This window comes from Dryobates pubescens, chromosome 12 (genome assembly GCF_014839835.1).
Source record: "Dryobates pubescens isolate bDryPub1 chromosome 12, bDryPub1.pri, whole genome shotgun sequence".
Classification (NCBI taxonomy): domain Eukaryota; kingdom Metazoa; phylum Chordata; class Aves; order Piciformes; family Picidae; genus Dryobates; species Dryobates pubescens.
This window is the reverse complement of record NC_071623.1, coordinates 14703068-14723229: the sequence shown is the minus strand read 5'-3', so window position 1 is coordinate 14723229 and position 20162 is coordinate 14703068. Positions and strand designations below refer to the sequence as shown.

The window sequence follows — 20162 nt, the reverse complement described above, 5'->3', positions numbered from 1 at the left end:
ATACTGTTCTCTATACAGAAGTGCAAAAGGTGTATTAGCTTTAAAAAAAATTGAAGAGAAGGAAAACCAGAAGACTAGTAGTTAACTGATGTCTACAAAACTGGAAATGGCACGACCAGCAGAAACCCTTCAAAAACTTAAATTATAATCCTAGTAAGTGAGCACAAATGGGAAATCATCAAGAGGGAGTAAAAATTCTGAAGAATATAGGAGTAACACAATAAAAACGAGTTAAGTATTAGAGAACCTGAAAAATAAGCTGTTAAGTCTGACAATTACATCCCATTGCAGAGAGACTGTAACTAATTACTCCAAGTGTGGGGTAGATTTTTTGTTTGTTTTATTTGGGAGAAGGTGGTGACAGAGTTACTTTGTTTTAACTATGGGGAATATCTGGGCTTTTTTCCCCCCTGAATCAAGTCACAAACACAACCACCAATAGTGGCAATGACAGAGTAATTCAAGTACTAAAGGCCAGTCAGTTGCCCAAAGGCACACTATGTAACTATGTAAGAATTCTGAAAAGTTCTAAACTATGAAAAAATCCCAGTTTTTCTAGACATTCTCCATCTTAGCATCTTTATTTATTTGCCCAACTTGTTTTCTCCACTGTGCATCCCACAGCAAGCCCAAGCATGATCTCCTTAACAGTTCTTTCTACATCCAGGAACAGAAGAATAAACAGAGAAGCTACAGATAAAAAAAAAAGACCGGTTGAGAATGTATTAATTATGATGATTATATAGTTCAATTTCTACACATAACTGATTAACACTTGAGATTTTATTTATTTATTTCAGAAGAACAAAACACAAAGGAGAACTAACATGTTCAAAAAGTCTTGGATAAATAGTCATAAAGATGAAACTGTGACCTCCTTCAGGACTACACAGTGCAATAGCAGTACTCTCATCTCATGGAGAACTTTGCAGAGATGGAGAAAAGGGTGATTTCAGAAGAATAGGCAAACAATTAAAAATAAATGATTGAAAATAATATCCACCAGTGGGTAACAGAATAACAGGAACACTGTTCTCCATTATAGAATAGAAATATGGAAGCCTTCAAAGAAAATAAAAGTATGGTAAATTCAAAATGACCATTAATCAGAAATTGCCAACTACAGTAATTGCAGCATTAACTGTGTCAGAGAGATCTGTGGGTAACCAGATTTGTGGTTTTCTCCCCCTATGATCTCTATATTCTAGTCTGTTTAGTATTGTGTATTACAGTCTTGCGACAGTATTTGGAATATAAGTACATTTTTTTTTTTGCTGGCTGCCCTTAAATCCCATAAAGCACCTAGTAAAAAAATCCACACTATTGTACACCTACACTCTGATGCAAACAAGTACAAGTATTGCAGCAATTCAACTGCTTTGTAATTAGATCGCATTTTAACTCCTTGCACATCTTAACTCCTGTCCTGCTGAAAATGTTTGTATTACTGCTTTAAGGAGTAATTATAGCTAGGGAGGGACAGGGCAATGGGAGTGTGTTTTGGGCACATTAAAAGAATCGTGCAGGTTATCAGCCTAATTTTCTGCCAAAGTCATCAACAATTTGATAAGTAAACAGTATTGTCAAACATGACCTTTCAGCTTCAGAGTTCAAGAATAATCGAACTTAGTGAAAATCAGTTCATACATTAATAGTATGTGTAGGTTATTTTTGGACAAAGACAATACTGCATTAGAATGTAATTGCTGATTAGGTTTCCCTTCTAACTCTGAGTCCAAAGCCTAGATTTCATAAGTGGACAAAGTCAAAGAGAAAAAGAACATCTTAGAATCCTAGATTCTAAGCTATCCACATAGCTGAGAAATTTGTCATACATTAAACTGCATTTTTGTGTCACTTCAACAAAGTAAAAGAGCTGTTTAACTTGTTACATGTCATTCTCATTGACCTACTGAAGTCACTGAAGCTCTCATCTTCATATAGCACCACTATTCTAAGACATCTTCAAGGATGTATTTTGGATATATTAAGTTCTTCAGAATTAAACTAATTCCAAAAATAAAGGAGTCCTAGCAACTTACCCTGAAAATGGAAGACACACACATGCTTTATAATATCCAAATAGCCTATCCTCTCTGAACATCTACACTGAATTTCAATGTAACCTATTGTCTCATATTTGAGACAATTTAAAGGCCTGTAGGATGATATGCTGCCAGGGGAGAATGGTCTCTAGCTCCATGCAATAAAGTAGCAGAAGAGCATAGATCTCCCTCTCTCACTTCTGTTGGCTTAAACCAATATATTAAAATACTATGGTTCAGTGTAACAAGGACATTCCTAGTCCACAAGTCTCCTTCACTTCCCCTTTTCTTCTTCTGTAGCTAGAAAGCTAACTCAGCATTAAATGTAAGTTCTTTAGCGAAGGCAAAGGGTTGAGTTTAGCCTCAAGTATGTGAATATTAACATGATATGCTGACAAAGTATTGCTGATAACAAATGCAGTGAAAAAAGCAACTAAACAGAAATGGGAATCGCATGGTAAAAAGAAATAGTGGTTTAAAGTACTTCTTCCTAACAAATTCCAAACCCTGTCCTTCCATTAGAGGTGATTAAAAACAATCTCAAAAGAGCCTACAAAATTTCAAAACTAGAAGTAGGACAAAATCTAACATCATTATTGGGACTTTCACAAAAATAACTACTATAGTGGCAAGTTGATGTTTATTAATTCACAGATACACAACAGCTGCCACTTCCTCATATTCTGCTGGAAAACACATTTACAATTATGAAATAAAATGTCAACATTTTATGCTTGCCCAATCAGACACCACAAGGCTATCCGCCCCACCTCAATAGTCACTTCATTATAAAGATTTAAACACCATTTTCACCTCATGTTTTCATACACTCTATTTATGAGGCAATTTTTATTTTAAAACTTACCTTTAGCATACTGCCTCATGCTTTCCATATAGGCAGAGAGATTTTCTGCAACCAATGTAACTAGGGCATGATTGTGCTGAAGCTGATTGATTAAGTCATGTCGGTAAAACACATGGGGACTTCGCTGAGTTTGACTGAAATTAAAATACAAATGTTACAAGAAAAGCAAGGAAGTCTTGCACCTAACTGTTCAGAAATCCATTTAAGAAGCTCATCTTTGATGCAAGATCCAAGTTTTCCTAGATGATCTCTAATAGAAAGCATTCTGGTATTCTTTCTTTTTCTTCTGACACTAACATTTCTTACCAGTTCCTAAAACCAGTCAATTTATGAGGATTATACAGTTACAGTATGCATGAAAAACATCAAAGGAATCTGAGTAGCTAAGTGCTGGAGGGGGAGTATCTGCAGGAAGACAGGAACAGAAATACTTGCCCACAAACTGTATACAGTAAAGGTAATAGACCTTCAACTGTAGTATGACTACAATAAGCATAAGCACAGTTTCTTCTCTATCCAATATTATTTTCTAAATCTAATATTAAAACAGTAAGTTAAACCAGTCCATTTTCAAAATGAAAGGTCATGGTCTTAAAATTAATGTAAAACATCATTAGCTAATAATCACATCAATTATTTCAATAACTCAAAACAAGTTGCACAACTCTGCATTGTTTTGGGAGGTTTTTCTGGTTGGTTGGTTGGTTTTGGTTCTGCTTTGGTTTTTGTTTGTCTGTTTGTCTTCCTAACAATATCCATCAGAAGAATGTTGGCACAAACATAAAAAAGCATAGTTACACAGGGCATGTAGTCTAAGAATAAAATAGAAAATAAATGCTCCAGATAATTAGATGATGATTTAAGTCTACTATCAAGATCTCACCAAAAATGCTTTTCTTGAACAACAGTAGACATACTTACATTACACGAGTTAACCACAAGAGAAAATAGGGAACCATGAACACTATCAAATTCTAGAACTCAGGGACTAATCATCTCTGCAGAAGAGTCTCAAAAGGCCATCATTTCTGTAGATCAGAACACCAATCTTGGCTGCATAAACAATGCAAACCTGTGCTGCTCTTCCATGGTAAAGATAGGAAAACGAAAGAAAACAAACCCCCCAACCAATCCAAACAAAAGAAAACCCAACAAAACAAAAACAAAACAAAACAAAACCAAAACCCCACACCAAACCATCAAACAAAGAAAGAATCACAAAGCCCACAAAAAAACAGGGCATGAGGCGGGAAGAGAGGCATTCCTCATTTGCCACCCTGACAATCCAATAGCCTGCCCGGTAGAAATACAGATGTGATTTCAAAGCTGTTATCCTTTTACTCAGCACTTAAGAAATTAAGACTCCACAATTAGCTGGATGTATTACATATAGAAATTCCTTCCTTGGAAACAGGTTCTCCATACTACATGACCTACAGCACTCTACAGTATTGCCACACATTTTGAGAACAGTAGGGAAGACAAGAAATTCCAGTTCCAGCATCAGCTGGTAACAATCTTGCAGCCGATAACCACATTTCACTGTAGATGTAACAACTGCAGATAAACTGATTCATTGGGCCAAAGACCACTGACATGCTGGGTTTCAAAGACCGAAGTCATGAATGCCCTTCCATAATTTTATCTGCAACTAACAGAATTTGGCCTGCTAAGCACAAGATTAACTTTCACATTATGCAGAGCTTTCCAAAACAGCTTGAAAGAGGTACTTAACGCAAATTGTGTTTTAAAAGGACTACTTGCTTGAAAGAAAGCAAAGATAGAAGCATAAAGGAAGAAAACATACATAACATCATATACCCAGAGAGAACATCCTGTTTTCACTTTGAGAAATCTTCCAATTACATTTCATTCCATCTCCACTAACCCTCCTTGCTCAGCATAAACAGGAAAAGATTGGATGCCTCTCTTTTAGCAGCTACCCAAGATGCTACCTCTAGATAGAGGCATGCATTTACAAAGGACAGCAGTAAGAAAGAACACTGACTATATGCAAAACATAGAATGAAACAAGTAAATGAAAAAGCAGAAGCAAGATGGAGTGTTTTGCAGAATCAAGGTATTAGAACTGCATATTTATATGCTCTTAATGTTATGCATTTGTATCAGTCTTACTAAGGGTATCAGCAAAAGACTAAATAAATCTGCACTAGATATTGTGTATTTTTCCCCTTACACACATGCACACAGTAAATTTGGATACAAGGATTCACCTTGGATAGCAACTACTTCTAAAAGTTGAATAGTTGTAGTAGCTGGAGTTATATGAGCTGTTAAATAGTATTTATGAGGAAGATTTGAGATGTTATCTCGATAATTTGCCAGCATGGAGTCAAAAGACAAAATACTTGTCTTTAGGGATAGAAAATGCTGACCTGACAAGACTTTCTAGCATGCTTTCTAAAATTAAAGGAAACTCTACATGCAACTATAGAATTATTCCTTAAGCATCAGAACAGGCTATATGATGATGTTACCATTGGGACATATTCCTTTAATAATAACCAAGGAGCATGAAAAATTGAAGTTAACAACAAAACTCTTGTGTTTTTACTCAATGGCTGTAAAAAGCCAATGAAAAGTCAGTGTTTTGAAATGGATACCAAAGCACTTTGGAAATAGCGCAAAGGACACTTCATAGTTAGAATGCATGTTTATTTGATAGAAAAGTATTGGCAATGGTAACGTTCCATACATCTCAATTTCGACTCATTTGAAAACAAATTACTTATCTGCTCCTACACCTTGCCCAACATAATACTGCACATTCTCAGCTTCTGAGTTGAGAGTTACAGGTGAACAAATGCTATGCACCACTACAAGCAGACATTGTGGGTCCAGAAAGCAGTGACCAAAACCATCAAATTCTACTAGTAAGGCTAAGAAGTGACCTGAAGCTAGCATCATTTTTGCCTTAAAGCACTAACAAAAGCACTAGACTCTGAAGAGAAGGTACACTAACTGTTTAGTTAATTCTTCTGGGCAAGTAATTTAGGAGACCAATCTTATACTGCTTGAGTAGATAGATAAAGGTCAAACTTAAGCGCTTGAAATAGGTTAACTGGAAGCTCTACACAGAAAATTAAAATGATTAATTATCTATACACTAAAGGCCAGTATGTTGAGTAATAAAGCTTAATTCCTTAATAAGTACCTAAATAAAAATTATTTTGTTATGCTGCTGCAATTCTGGTTAAACTAAGTTTCACACAACATGCAGCATTTCTTTGTGGTAAAGGAATTAAGTTTTGCAAAAGCAATTGTATGACCAATCTGTCACTTTGCTCAATTGCAACAAAAAGACTTCCTCAAAAGAATTTCTGCAGTGCCTATGACATAAGATAATTTATACTTTTTGCCAAGAATCCACAGCCTTAGTTGGTCTGGACAGAACTTCCAACTGCCAGTGACAATCAACTGAACCACCCCAAAAGAGTAACAAATAGATTACGGGATTGTCGTACACAAAGCTCTGTGAAATGGTTTTGAGACAGTTGTCACAAACTCCTGATCTATATTTGACTCAAATTCTATAAGGCCATTAGAGACTAAAGTTTTAAGTCAGACAAGGCAAACTGAAAGGAACAAGGTATTGGATGCATATGTTACAATTTCCAAACTGTATCCATGTTAAGAATTACTTGAAAACTCAGAGGACTGACTAGAAAGTCACTGATTCCTTCAAAATGATGTTTTCACTCACTAGGTTTCCCAGTCATCTAGGCAGCAATACTATCTAAGGAAAAAACCTCTCTCAATAGCATCTTGCTGTCAAAGGGTTTTTCACTGAAGAGGTCTTTACAAGTAAAGGTTTTAATCAAGGGACTTTTACGTTTACTTTCAAATTCTCTAAAACATGCTAAAGAGATTCAAGCCATCTAACTGTACATATGCCATACAAAGAACCTTCATTTCCACAATCAAAAGCACTTAGGTTCCTCCCAAGGTTAATTCAGAGCACAAACTTCATCAGTGCCTTGAATGGGCTCTGCTTCAGTAACTCCTCAAAGCAAAGCCTCTTTGTCAAGGCACTGTGTTAAAAAGCATTCAACTTGAACAAGTACCATGAATAACTAGGTAGCTACCTACACCCAGAAACTTACAGTGTATAAAAGGTTAAGGATTCTAAGTCACAGACTTACCTGCTAAAAAGCAGGCAGTACTGTGACCTTGTTGGAAAAAACTTAAACAAGCATTAATGTGAAAATGTAAAGGATAAAATGTCATGAAAATTGAGAATGATGTTGCAAAATAAACAAATAAAGAAACCTCCAAAAGCCAGGAATGCAATTACTATCACAGCTCCTTATACTGGTAGTAAGAATATGGAATGTCAACTGAAGGCCTATTTTCTTTACCTTTCCCTATCCTGAGCCTTCCTGTAAGCAGACTGTAATAGTAACATTGATTTCAATAGTCTGTCCGCTTACAAGAATTAAAGCAATTCCACAACACTGATAAGCAAACATTTCTCAGGAGTTGGTAAAAATACTGATGTGGGTAATACTAAAAACAACTGTCAGAGGCACAGAATCTCAGATATTTCTGTAGTGAAAAGACAATGAAAATAATGAAAACAATCACAGGACTCCAAAGAGACAAAGGCTCTTCCTTTTCTCCTTCCTTTCAAAAACAAACAAACAAACAAACCCAAACCTCACAAAACTGAAAAATCCCCAACCAAACCAACCAAACCAACAAAGCAAACCCAAAGCATTTTTAACCTCTTCTATTCAGGACAGAGAATCAGTATTTTTCCCAGACAACAAAAGTTACATTTGTTGTCAAGTATATAAACTAGCTGATGGATGGGTATGTGTATGCATACGTACATGTATGCACCTAAAATGCCTGTATGTTTCATCATCTAATACCATTGTCATGCAGGAAGGTCCATGGATAATAGAAAAATAAACCCAGCTATTCCACAGACTACTGTTCTAAGAATTAGTAAAAGTACATTCAAGGAAATAGTTAATGCTCTGTCTGATTTTTTAAGAGGCTATTTACACACACTGAAGGTCTTCTTCAGGTTTTTTTAAACACAGGTTATGATCTTACTTGAGCATTAAAATTTGCCTCGTTCCAACCCATTTAACTTTTAACAGACAAAATGCTATTTGCAGTCTGTTCTTACCTTAAGTTTTGTGGTGCCTCACCAAACAAGCTGCAAATTTCTCTAATTTGTTTCAGAGCAGGAATGACCCATTTGTCATTTGTGCGAAGCTCTTCTATAAAACGATCTATCCACTGGATCTTTTGTGTATCTCGATCCTTGAAGAATAAGCATTTATCATCAGAATAAAGCCCATTGCAGAAACTATCATCATTCCCTTCCTTCTTCCCAACAGAACATACAAAGCCCCACAAATACTAGAAAAATGAGTTCTGAAGCATAAGTGCACATGAAAAGTGTCTGAGCAGCATGGTATGTTGGGAGAAGCTGTAGGTGTGTTAAAAAACTCTGCCTTGAGGCATTCAACAGCTACTCAAAAGAGCCTGTAGCTAGCTGGGATCATCAGTTTAAATAATTTGATCTTTCCCTTTCATTTATTTCTGCTCACTGGTACTCAGAGTAAACTGAATGAGAAACTGTTTCTTAACAACTAAGAAACAAAACCTTGCCAGTGTTTGCCTAGACAGATAATGCATTAATTTTGAACCACAACAGAAGTTTGGGTGGGTAAGGAGAATGGGTAACAGTTCTCACTGTCCTTTGCTAGGTCCTTTCTAATGAAAGCAGCGAAACATAAGGACTTACTGTAACAAAGGCAAAAAAAATTAGCATAATTGAGTTCAGAACAAAATAAACACAGGACAGGGTCTGGGGTAGAGTTCTTTTCCAATTCCCAGACGTGTTCATTACAGTATGTTGCCAACTGCAACAAGACAATTAAACCACAAACCTTCTTATTTAAAACATGTCCTGTAATATTTTTTAAGTACCTGGATGTTGGTACAATAATACGAATCCATGACAAAGAACACAACTGTTAAATTACCAAATGCCTCAAATTTTTCATAGGGGACGGGAGGAAACTGTCAGCGACTGATTTTGCCATAGAACATACCAGATGACTCACCTGTGAACAGCTGTAATCTAAGATTTTAATATGAGCACTAAGAGCCTGGTCCATGATATCAACTGGTACGTCATCACTATGAGCCAAATTCCACAAAAGGTTCAGCACTTTGTGTGCCATTACACCATCCTTGTCATCCTCTGCAAGACGACGAATTAACTCAAGCAGTTTCTCACGCTGTTTCTTGCTCGCATTTGTCCAACTTGCCTAAGAAAATATTTTGATGCAACTATGAAGCAAAGCAACTATATAAAGAACTTTCACATATCTTTCATTAAAAATAAACAGCAATAACAAGTCATACACAACTAAATAGCTCTTCTAGTGTTCAGAACTGTCAGACAAAAGAGAGAAGCATCTTCAAATAAAAAAAGCTAACACTACTACTGACAACCTCACCAACAGTCAAAATAATGTGGACTCTGATGTTTCTCACAAATGCCTTCTCTAAAGTCCTATACTTAAAAGACTTCTTCAGTAACTTATAAGCACTAAATGAGTACAATTCCAACATCACTATGCCTCTAAAACCGACTGAAACAAACATACTCTGCATTACATTAACCTTCTCCCGAGTAAGCTTCCAACAAAACATTAATTTACATTCAGGTCAAACAAAATTTGTGATACTTAACACACAGAATTTTTGAGCATTTAGTTCAGTATCTGGGTTGTGGAACATTAGACCCACATTCACCCAACTAGAGAACTCCCATTAATCAGAGCACAAACTGCATGTAAGCCGAAACATGACTATAATGCATTTATCTAAAACCAGAAAACAGGGTCCACAAAGCTGATTTGCATTTTCTAACTACAGCAAATCATCTCCTAGAAGCGAAACAGAAACACAGAACAGAAACAGAAACAGCACCACTACTGGAAGCTACGAATGTTGCTAGCATACATGAAGAGCCAGGAACAAGTTGTTTGGGGATTTCAATCAAATTCTATGTTTATATACATTCAACATGGTATTCCTGTGATGGCTTCATTCTGTATCTATGCCAATTAGAGAAAAATTATTACATGATGAAGTTGGGGAAGTGGGGAACAGAATTCCTCGATGTCCTCTACTTGAAGATCAAAAGTAGTATTTACTAAGTCACCAACACTTCATAATTTGGAACAATTACAAAAAGGTATTTAAGATAAAGAACTTCATTTTAGTTATAAAATTCAGTATTCCAAAAACTGCTAAATATTATTTTAATAATACAGGCCTCAACAAATGTGCATTACCCAAAAGCATTCAAAGCAGAAAACAAAACTGTCAATTAAACTAGCATAACTAATCCTTGGTTTAGACAGGAAGAAAATCTCACACAGAATGCTCATTAAAGAATCTAGCACAACCCAGCATTTCTAATAATAATTACAGGCTGGCACTACCCATTAAGAAGTCTTTCAACACAAGGAAATTGTCCGTATCTAAAATAATTAGAAAGTAGATGTTGAGTCACAAATCTGCATCCACCATCACAACCCATTTCCTGACCACAGCCAAGACACAGTTACCTTAAAACAATCAAAGAGGTGATCAAGCTGTTCAGGTGAGAAATCCCAAGCTAATTTTGCAAGGAGATCATGTACATTTTTCACGATGGCTTCATGTTTTCCTGCCTGTCAAAGAGAGAAAAGGAATCAACTTTTGTGGCAATCCATAATTAAGTCAAGCAGCAAGACACTACATCATTTATTACAAAAAGACTGAGGTGGTCAGCAAGAAAAGTTGATGCTGTGGGAGCAGTGTGGCAAGCTGGGTACTCACTTCACTGGAAAATCACATTATTTAGATTTCCCTTGCATGGGCAAGTATTTCAGTGTGCTCTGCATGCACACAAGTAGCACTTACTTAGAATACAAATACTGCAGCGTCACATTATATACTGTTTTATCAAAATCATGCTGGGAAAGCAGACAATAAAACCTGCAAGGGCATTTTACCTTACAAATCAGCATTTAAATTGTATGTAGTTTTGTTTTTCTTTCTAAAAAAGACAAGACTCAAAATCCACTTCCTCAATGAAAGTCACTGAAGTGTTTTAAGCTGTAAAATAATTTTTAGTATTTCCACAGTTTCTCAGGCTGAAGTACTTCCTTTGTACCAGTGGATTTGTTGGCAACTGAAGCTATTACAAACAACTTTTTATCAGATAGCATTTTTAAGTCCAGCAGCTAATAAACTTCCACAAAGTCTAACAATCAAACTAATGGCTAGACGTTGAGTTATATACTAGACAGTTTTAAATGAGTTTGGTATATGTCACAATTTTGACATTTAAGGAGGAAAATAATAAGGGAAAACCAGCTACCACAATGCGAACTCTTGGTGAGAAGTAAATTCTCTTCCTACATGCCCAGACTGGAAAATGCATCCTGTATTTAAATCTGCACTCAAAACCAATGATTTTGGACTATGTGAATCAATAGCTGCTTTACTGTACAAATGTTTCCTGTAAGTGCAGAGTAAAAATTGTAAACCAAATACCTAGAAAACAAACTCTGATGCCATTAATCTTGTACAGTATTAAAAATGCATGCATAAGTTTTGAAATTCATTTCCTTCTAAAAGCCTGCATCAGTAGTTCACTCAAAACCAAAAAAAGAGACTAATAGCTTTGCAACATGTTGCACCATAAATTCTTTATAAGGTGACAAAATTTGTTCTTTACTAAAAGCAAACTAAGTAGGAACGTTAGTTTTCATGTCATGGGTCAGGTTACGATAGAGGGAATTACTGAACCACTTACTCCATTTTGCAAAACATTTGTTTTCCTCATATCAGATTATTTTCTAGATAGAAAGAAAATAGAGGATACAGGGCAGAAAGAGTATCCACAATACAACGAACAGAAGTATGCACAGCTGCTTAGGACAGGAGGCAAGAAGAGTAAGAACAATCTTGTCTCAGGTTTTTAACAGGCCTGAGGATGATCTTAACAGAAAAGGATGGGGAAGCAGCACAAGACAGTAGGAGGAGGTAAGGAACCTGGTGTGTGAACGGTCAGCTTGCTGTGCAGAAACAGGGAAGTGCCTGTAAAGTTCTAGTTAATGCTCCAAAATGAGACCCCAACACTAATCTCTGCAGTTTTATTTCTTGTCCAGCTGGACACTTCCCTACAACTCAACAGGCTGCAACTTAATTCTTGCCTTTAGAAACTCAGATTTCTTGAATTAAATACACTTCTACTTTGCGAGCACTCACTTTATAAGACATTAAACCACTGCAATTAATCTTATGTTGCCTTCTACAGGCACAAACAGCATGACCTTTATTACTTTTCATAAACTACTTATTTTTTTCCTAGCTCTATACTGAGATTCTGAATGCACTCCTACAATACCAACTGTAAATTCGTGCATGCTCGCCCTCTAAACCCAGGCAGCAACACAATGGCTCTCATCTGAAAGCAAGACCACTTTGTTGTTGCATTGAGCCAGAGCTAAAATAATCTGCCTGTTATATAAAGCTTCACAGTAAGTCAACTCCTCGCTACTGAATTTCATGCTCCAGCTGCTCTTAGAAGCAGTCCTTTAATAAGAACTTTTAAAAACTATTAAACACAGGAAGTAGTGAAGCTGGAAAGAATCATTCTCTATTAGCAAATTTTAGTATTCCTACATTTTAGTCTCTTTTAATTCCATGGCCAAAGCCACAGTGAAATAATCTACCTGAATAAGGCTTACTGAATTCAGCTTTCACATAAAAAAATTACAGGACAAAACTGCAGCAAGTGCACTGTGGCAATTACAGAACTGTAGGCAAAAGAAGAGGAAGATTTGTGTCCTTCCCCCCAGCCCCTAACTCCTGGGGTGGACTATCCCTACCTTTTAAAAGGTTGCAATACTTTTCACACTTTTTTGGAAGGGTAAAGACTTTTGTTTACATTAGTTTATCCTCATGTCCCATTTGCAGGCACTATGAGTAATACAACTGCTTGGAAGACTTGTTCACAAATTTCAGAATTTTCCTTATAAAAGGTGAGGCTCTAATATAGCTAAAACAAGACTACTAGCAGCAAAAGAATGTAAGCTGCCTTGTCCCTACAGACTTCTTACAAGGATGAAAACACTATGATGACAGAATCCAATTCAAGTGATCTGTGTACTGCTCTGTTACATAATGTAATTTTTCAAAGAGTATTTAGGGATAATGAGAAAATAATAAAGAGTTTCCTGAATTTCAGCCAGTGCAATTACTATCAAGCTGGAATTTAAGTCAAGAGGTTCTGCAGTTAGTTGAAAGACCACCGATCTCAAAGTCAATCCTACACTACCATAGTTAGTTCCAAGTGCTTTAAATATAACTTGGTATGAGCGCACCTGAAAATAGGGACATCTGCACAAGCCCACATCAGCCAAATTGTTAGTTTCAGGACAGTGTTAACACAGGTGAACTAAAGATGTAATACTGCCCAATTCCTGTATTAGTCCTTGCTGTGGTATGACCCCAGTTGGCAAGTAAGCACCACACAGCCACTCACTCACATTCTCCATTAGAAGTGAATAGGGATTGGATCAGAAGAGTGTGAGAAAACGTAAGGTTTGAGATGGAGAGTTTAAAAGGAAAATCTTTTGCTTCACCTACACAGCCCCATATCTGCTATTGTGAAGACATTTAACTCTACCTGTGCCAAAACCAGTACAGCCCTCTATCCTGGAAACCTGGTTGAGCCTTCCCACACTTGAAAGACTGGCTCAAGGGCTTACTTGTACTAGTGAATTATTAGAGTTTCACTACCAATTACTTATGAGCAAGGACATATGTACGCATGCTTGTTTCTATTCTTGAATGACCTCTTATTTCATGTCCACTCAGTAAGTAATAATGAACTTGTCTTTTCAGCTGCAAGTGAATTTTGTATGGTGCTAAACTTCACACAGGCCACAGCTAGGAAGCTCAGCTTCACAGAATCATCTGAGAACAAGTCTATATTGCAAAATTTGTAATTTTTCAAAAATGATCATTACAACATAAAGGAAAGAATTTGCTGTTAAATAATTTCTACAACAGTCATTTTTGTAACTCTTATTAATAGTGCTCTGTCCAGAAGAATGCATACAACTGTGGTGACCTCAAGAGATTAGCAACACGTTCTTACATGCATTTTAAACTATTAAGTCATAATGCATCATGCTCTTTCAGAAGCTAGACTTTGCTCAACACTGAGGGCCCTTAACACTTAGAAAAATATAATCTTTGTACCATGGTCTAAACTGCTCCTCTAGACTTTACATAAATGTGTAGCTGATCCCTTCTACTGAAGAGATTTGAAAAGACAATTTTGAGATTCACGACCCCAGAAAAAAAACATCATTTGGTTTCAAATTTTTCTTTTGTCTAACTCCAAGCTTGAGAAGCACAAGTCATCTTCTCAATGCATGACATACAAGAGCCCTTCTAAGCATCAGCAGACTAGCAGTTCAATTACCTGTGCAGCCCAAATGTTGTCAAGATCCTGCAAAGTGAGGGCTTTCTCTTTGATGACAAAACGAAGAATCTTCTCTAACTTCTCTACGTATTGAGGTTGATGAAGACTGTCTCTCAGTACAATTGATAAAATATTATTCTGCTGGATCCATTCCTGAATATAAAGAGAAAGTAGTGTATCTCAAATTACTGAAGTGCTGTCACTGATATTTAAGCTAAAAAGAAAAAAAATAAATATAAAAATCAACCTGTTATATATTAATGACTTTATATGCCATCTTCTAATTGGGAGAAGTGAGAAAAATGAAACACAGAAGGAAAGTACTTATCTGTAATTGCAATTTCCTCTCAGGAAAAAAAAAAAGAAAAAAAAGACAAAACCAAAACCAAACCACATTTTAAATACTCCACTATGCTAGTCACTGTGATATCTTAAGAAGGCTTATTACAATCATGAACTCAAAGCATAAAAGATATTCAAACATCTTCAAACACAAAAAGCCAGTGAAAACAACAGTTAACTCTTCTATTCAAGGAATAATTTTTTAGTTCATCCAATTCAAAATCATTAAATAACAAACCTGAATAGTTTAAAGACTTCTAGCTCTACTGGTGTGCCTACAGCATATTGCGTAAATACAGTGAAAGCCAGGAGTGAATAATAAAACAGCCACATTATTTAACTACTGCCACTTAGTGATTGATTTTTTTTTAATGCTGCAAATAGAATTAGAGGAAAATATTCCAGTTCTATTTAAGAAAATGCAGTTATTTTCAGTGGTGCCATTGACACAGTCATATTAGGGGCATGCATTTTTTTGTTCTGACTAAAGCAGATCACCGTTGGTTTTTAGCATTGAAAAGTAAATGAAGTTACACAGCATCAAACCTTCCAGTAGTATCTCCTTCACTGCAGATGTACAACAATCAAGCTAGTCGTTAAATATTCAAATCTATCTTGTCTAAGATGCCAAACTATAGTGAGTATGTAAAAAAGAGGCCTATTTCCTCCTACTGCATTTTTAAGTCAAACTACAGCAACTCTTTTTTTTGTCCGGTGTCCTTTTACAGACTGTAAGCCTCATGACAGGTAGCTAGTCATAAAGACGGGACAGAACAGTGCAAAAATCACTTAATACAATTTAACTTCAACAAAAGGAAGATAAAATTGTCATTACTTTAAAAATGCTAATTTTAACAGTTCCTTCTATATGCACTCAAGCATGAAACAACAGTCCAAGTATACAAATATTAAACCAAAATGTGAGCTACATAACTTTTTGTACCAAAGAATCCAGCCCCTGAAATGTGAAAAGCAGAGTAGTCACTTAGACCTCTAATGAGGAAAACTAACTTGAAGCACAAAACCCAGACTAGATCCTTATTTAAATGAACATTCTTGTTTTAATTTACAGTGGCACTAAACTTTCAAATGAATCACACCTCTTTATCTGAGTTTGGTTTGGGATTTAAAAAAAAATCCAAAACCACTAAGTAAGAACCATACTACTCAAGCAGCACTGAAAATAATTCTCCATAGCAGTTTTGAAACAAATGCTACAATTTTTCACAGAAAGGCTACTATTAAAATTACTTATTACAATGACATGGTATCTACTGTTTATAACACTAGATAAGACAATCAGCAGTGTATGCAGGATCTGTAATACACAGCTACTTTGACAACTGAAGACATACAAGAGGAGGAAAAATACATTCAATGAATTTTGATGAGAAGAACTTACTGCCATTCTTTCAGCTGTAAGCCATTCCTCCTCTTCAGGATTACCATGACGATGAGTATAATATGACACACTGGATATTACTTTGTTTACTTCATTTAGTGCATTCATTTTACCATTGAAAGAAGAAATTTGTAACAACCTGTAACAGAAATCCATGTAAGAAGTGTGGGAAAACAACACCTCAAGAGTGGAGTATCATATAAGGAGCAGTATCTTACCTAAGTATCATTTTTAACCTAAATATTTCTAAGTTTTTTACAGTTTCTTCTTGTCCTGGAACTCTTGAAGCTAAGTTCTTCAAAGATTTGATTATCATTGACAGAGCATCATTTTTGGCTTCGTTCTTTGCTTCTTTTTTCAGTTCATCATCAGTTAAATTTTCTAAAAATTGTGGAACCATTTCTATAATTGGAAGGAAATATTTCTTCACTGTATGTAATGTTAGAAATTCGTAACATTGTCCAAATGGCCTAAAAAGAAAAACAACAGACAAAAGAGACAACAATGGGATCAAAGTGCCATAACTGGTAGTTGTGTAGCATCAGCATAGTAAGGAGTAATTCATTCAAGGACCTCAAAGTCTGTTGACAAGAACATGACAAGCTGAAGGGAAACACACTAATTAAGGGATAGAGTGAGGGGAGGTGGCTCAAGAAGGACTAAGCTTGGTGCTAACCAAATATTTCAATTAGCCCAACTTTTAAAAATATTTCATTTTAAAAAACTTACTTAATAAGAGCTGCAATTATCTGAACATTCAATGCTGATCCACTCATGAAGCGATCATGCAAGATCTGAAATCCATTTAATGTGCCGAATTTGTTGATGAGATCTACTAGCCAACCCTGCAATAAAATAAACAGTTATTTTCTGATATTTACAAACTATCATCTAGAAACCTCTTCCAAGAGCCTCTTAGTAGCAAAACTTGCTCTACAAAAAAGTCCTTACATAATCAACTGTTAGAAAGTAAAACAATTCAGAGTGAACTTGCCTGCAGACCCAAGAACCAGACCAGATTACTAACCCACCACTGCTAGTTCAAAAGTAACCCAATCAACCAAACATCCCCACTACAAACCAACAAAACCCACTAACCTAAAAAGCTCCACCAAACCCCAAAAAATCCAAACCAAACTCCCAAAACCACATGGACACAAGCATGCCATGTCCAATTACAACTATTTCTCTTATCACTGGTAACTGTGAGAAAAGTGAAAGAATGTTATTTCATCACAGAATCTCCTCCTCAAAATGTCACCCACAAAATCACGTTGACTTAGAAGGTAAATCCATCAACTGTCAAATGCAAGCATGCTAGTTAACACAGCAGGAATGTCATTCCAATAGAGTTGTGCCAGCTTACCATGGAAACACATGACACACTTTGATAGGTATTTAAAAGATGCAAAGACGTGGTGCTTAGGGACATGGTTTAGTGGTGGACTTGGCAGTGTTGGGTTAATGGTTGGACTACATAATCTTAAGGGTCCTTTCCAACCTAAACAATTCTATGGCTCTATGACTGTGAATCAAAGCTGGAAAGATTTAGAAGGGGAAATTTAACTCATCATGATTTAATTTACAAGTCAAAAGCAGCAAATCATCTTAGTGATATAAAAAATGAAGGGGCTGTTTCCCCCTCTCTCCCCCCACCGTCCCAGCTAAAACCACTTTTTTATGGCTACTGTGTAATTATGTAACACCGCATGAAATTTAAAGTACAGGTCTGAAAGTGCTCTCATACCTTTGGTGATCGTGGGTCAGGAGGACGGGCATAAAGTTCATCCTCAGCAAGCTGGACTCCTGCAGGAACTGTTTCTGAGGGCCGAGTACCATTGTATAGATGGAATTTGCAATGAGGATTTAAGGCCATGGCAAGAAGTTCAAGAAGGGGAAACCAATCTTGGGACAGCTTGGCCACACAGAGTTCCACTAGTCGATGGGTGTTGTTTATAATACATCTCTATTAACAAAAAACCACCAAGAATACATCTGGTGACCATATAATGGCTATGAACTAGAAACTCTGAACCATTTTTAACTAGCATGCAGAGTTGCATAAAAGGGTTTTACAACACTGTATTTTAATCTGTACTCTCTCAGTAAAGACTTTAAACAAACTTTACATTTCCAGCTAAAAATTAAAGTTTGAAAAAAAGATGCAAATAGTTTTTCATATTGGAGATATTCACTAATCATAAACTATTAACTGCTTCTTCAAGCTTATTCCTCTCAGATTTGACTCAGTTTCTCAAATGGCACATGACTAGCCATCCGACCAGTAGGATTTATATTCAGACAGCTGCTACAAACATTCAGAAATTAGGCTGATAAAAGCTTTTACTAAAGAGCAAGTTTTCATGTCCTAGCATGCACATAAAAACAAGCAAGTCTCTAGACATCTGCCCAGAGACTGCTTAATAATACCTGCACCACTGAACATATGAAGTTCAGTTGCTTCCCATATCATCTTTTTTTTATTTCCTTCCAAAGAAACACCAGAGGTGGTAAGATGCAACAATGCTAGAAGGGTAACTTCCCCCCTTCCCAAGAGCAGCATATACAACAGTTCTGCAAGTTCTCTGTTGATACCAGTTTCAAAAAGGAGACTCAGATTCTGCAGTCTCCTGACAGTCACAAAGCAGTCTCCTTCCTCATTTTCATTACCATGCTTTTCAGAAACACAATTTTAAAAACTCACATGAATCTCAAACTTCCAGCCACTCACTGCTTCATCTGTAAGGATTTTTGTGAAAGATATTGTTAACCCATCTCGAAAAAATCGCTGGCATGCTTCACTTTTGACATCAAGGCCTATTTTAAAATAGAAAAGAAAGAGGGGGAAAAAAAGGTATGCAAATTCATTAGTTTACATGGACTTCTAAATATTGAAAGATGTGATTTGTACTTCAAAGATTTGGTGTTTGAAGTTTTAGAAGTGTCTTTTAAAAAGAAGCCTATAAAAAACACCCAAACCCTAAAAACACCCATTTTGTTAACATTTAAATTCACTATGACGTTCATTTCTGGAGCAAATCTCATGAACTGAAACACTTCCTAACTATTCTACAATGACTGTAAAGATAAAACACATCACTCTTGCTATTAAACACTATTCTTCAAATAGGTTTTCTTCCATTAGCCAGTAACTCCAGATTATCATTTGATAGTCCCATGGCTTGCTTAACAAAGCAATAATACATTGATGCCTACACATAAAAAGATAATATTCCATAAATAAATGCATCTGCCTGTCTCAGTCTAGACAGGATTTGCACTGTTCTTGTCCAATTTGCTCCTTGCACTGGCAGGTGGTAACGATGACATCTAACTCTTACAAGTACTTTCAATTCAGTTCAGTTATGTCCCTTTCAATTTCAGTTCCTGAAAAGATTTAGAGATGATACAAATGTAACTATTATTTTATAGACAGTCACAAATGCAAGAGTTGTCCACAATGCCAATGCCCACTGGCAATGTCAGAAATTAAAATAAGCTATTTAAGCCCCCTAACCACTAGAAATTCAATCACAGAATGATTTGGGTTGGAAGGGACCTCAAATATTGCCTAGTTCAAATCCCCTTGCCATGCACAGGGACACCTTCTACTACATCAGGCTGCACAAGCACCATCCAACCCAGCCTCGAACACCTTCAGGGATGGAGGAGTCCACTGCTGTGGCAAACTGTCCCAGTGTATCAGCACCCTCAGAGTATTACCCCTCACCGCATCACTACAATCCCTGATGAAGAGTCCCTCTCCTTTTTCCTGTAGGCCTCCTTTAAGTATCTGAAGGCCACAAGGTCTTTCTGGGGCCTTTTCTTCTCCATGACAAACAATCCCAACAATCTTAAGCTTGTCCTCACAGGGGAGGTGGCTGTAGAGCCCTGAAATGATGCTTCATATAAATTAACTGATCATAGAATCATAAAATCAGTAAGGTTGGAAAAGACCTGAGAGATCAA

At 36.3% G+C, this 20162-nt stretch overlaps 1 protein-coding gene across 3 annotated transcripts in view; it reads right to left on the bottom strand.

Annotated features, from left to right (window-relative positions):
* The window catches only part of USP9X (ubiquitin specific peptidase 9 X-linked), a 95868-nt gene that overhangs the window by 49543 nt on the left and 26163 nt on the right, over positions 1 to 20162 (bottom strand). For all 3 annotated transcript variants that reach the window (XM_054166087.1, XM_054166088.1, XM_054166086.1), the window contains exons 5-14: positions 18898 to 19010; positions 17941 to 18159; positions 16923 to 17038; positions 16412 to 16663; positions 16194 to 16332; positions 14450 to 14602; positions 10533 to 10637; positions 9015 to 9221; positions 8069 to 8205; positions 2911 to 3044 (exon numbers count right to left, since the gene is read on the bottom strand). In XM_054166087.1, coding sequence (XP_054022062.1) covers positions 2911 to 3044; positions 8069 to 8205; positions 9015 to 9221; positions 10533 to 10637; positions 14450 to 14602; positions 16194 to 16332; positions 16412 to 16663; positions 16923 to 17038; positions 17941 to 18159; positions 18898 to 19010 — 1575 coding nt within the window. The remainder of the gene's footprint in view (positions 1 to 2910; positions 3045 to 8068; positions 8206 to 9014; positions 9222 to 10532; positions 10638 to 14449; positions 14603 to 16193; positions 16333 to 16411; positions 16664 to 16922; positions 17039 to 17940; positions 18160 to 18897; positions 19011 to 20162) is intronic.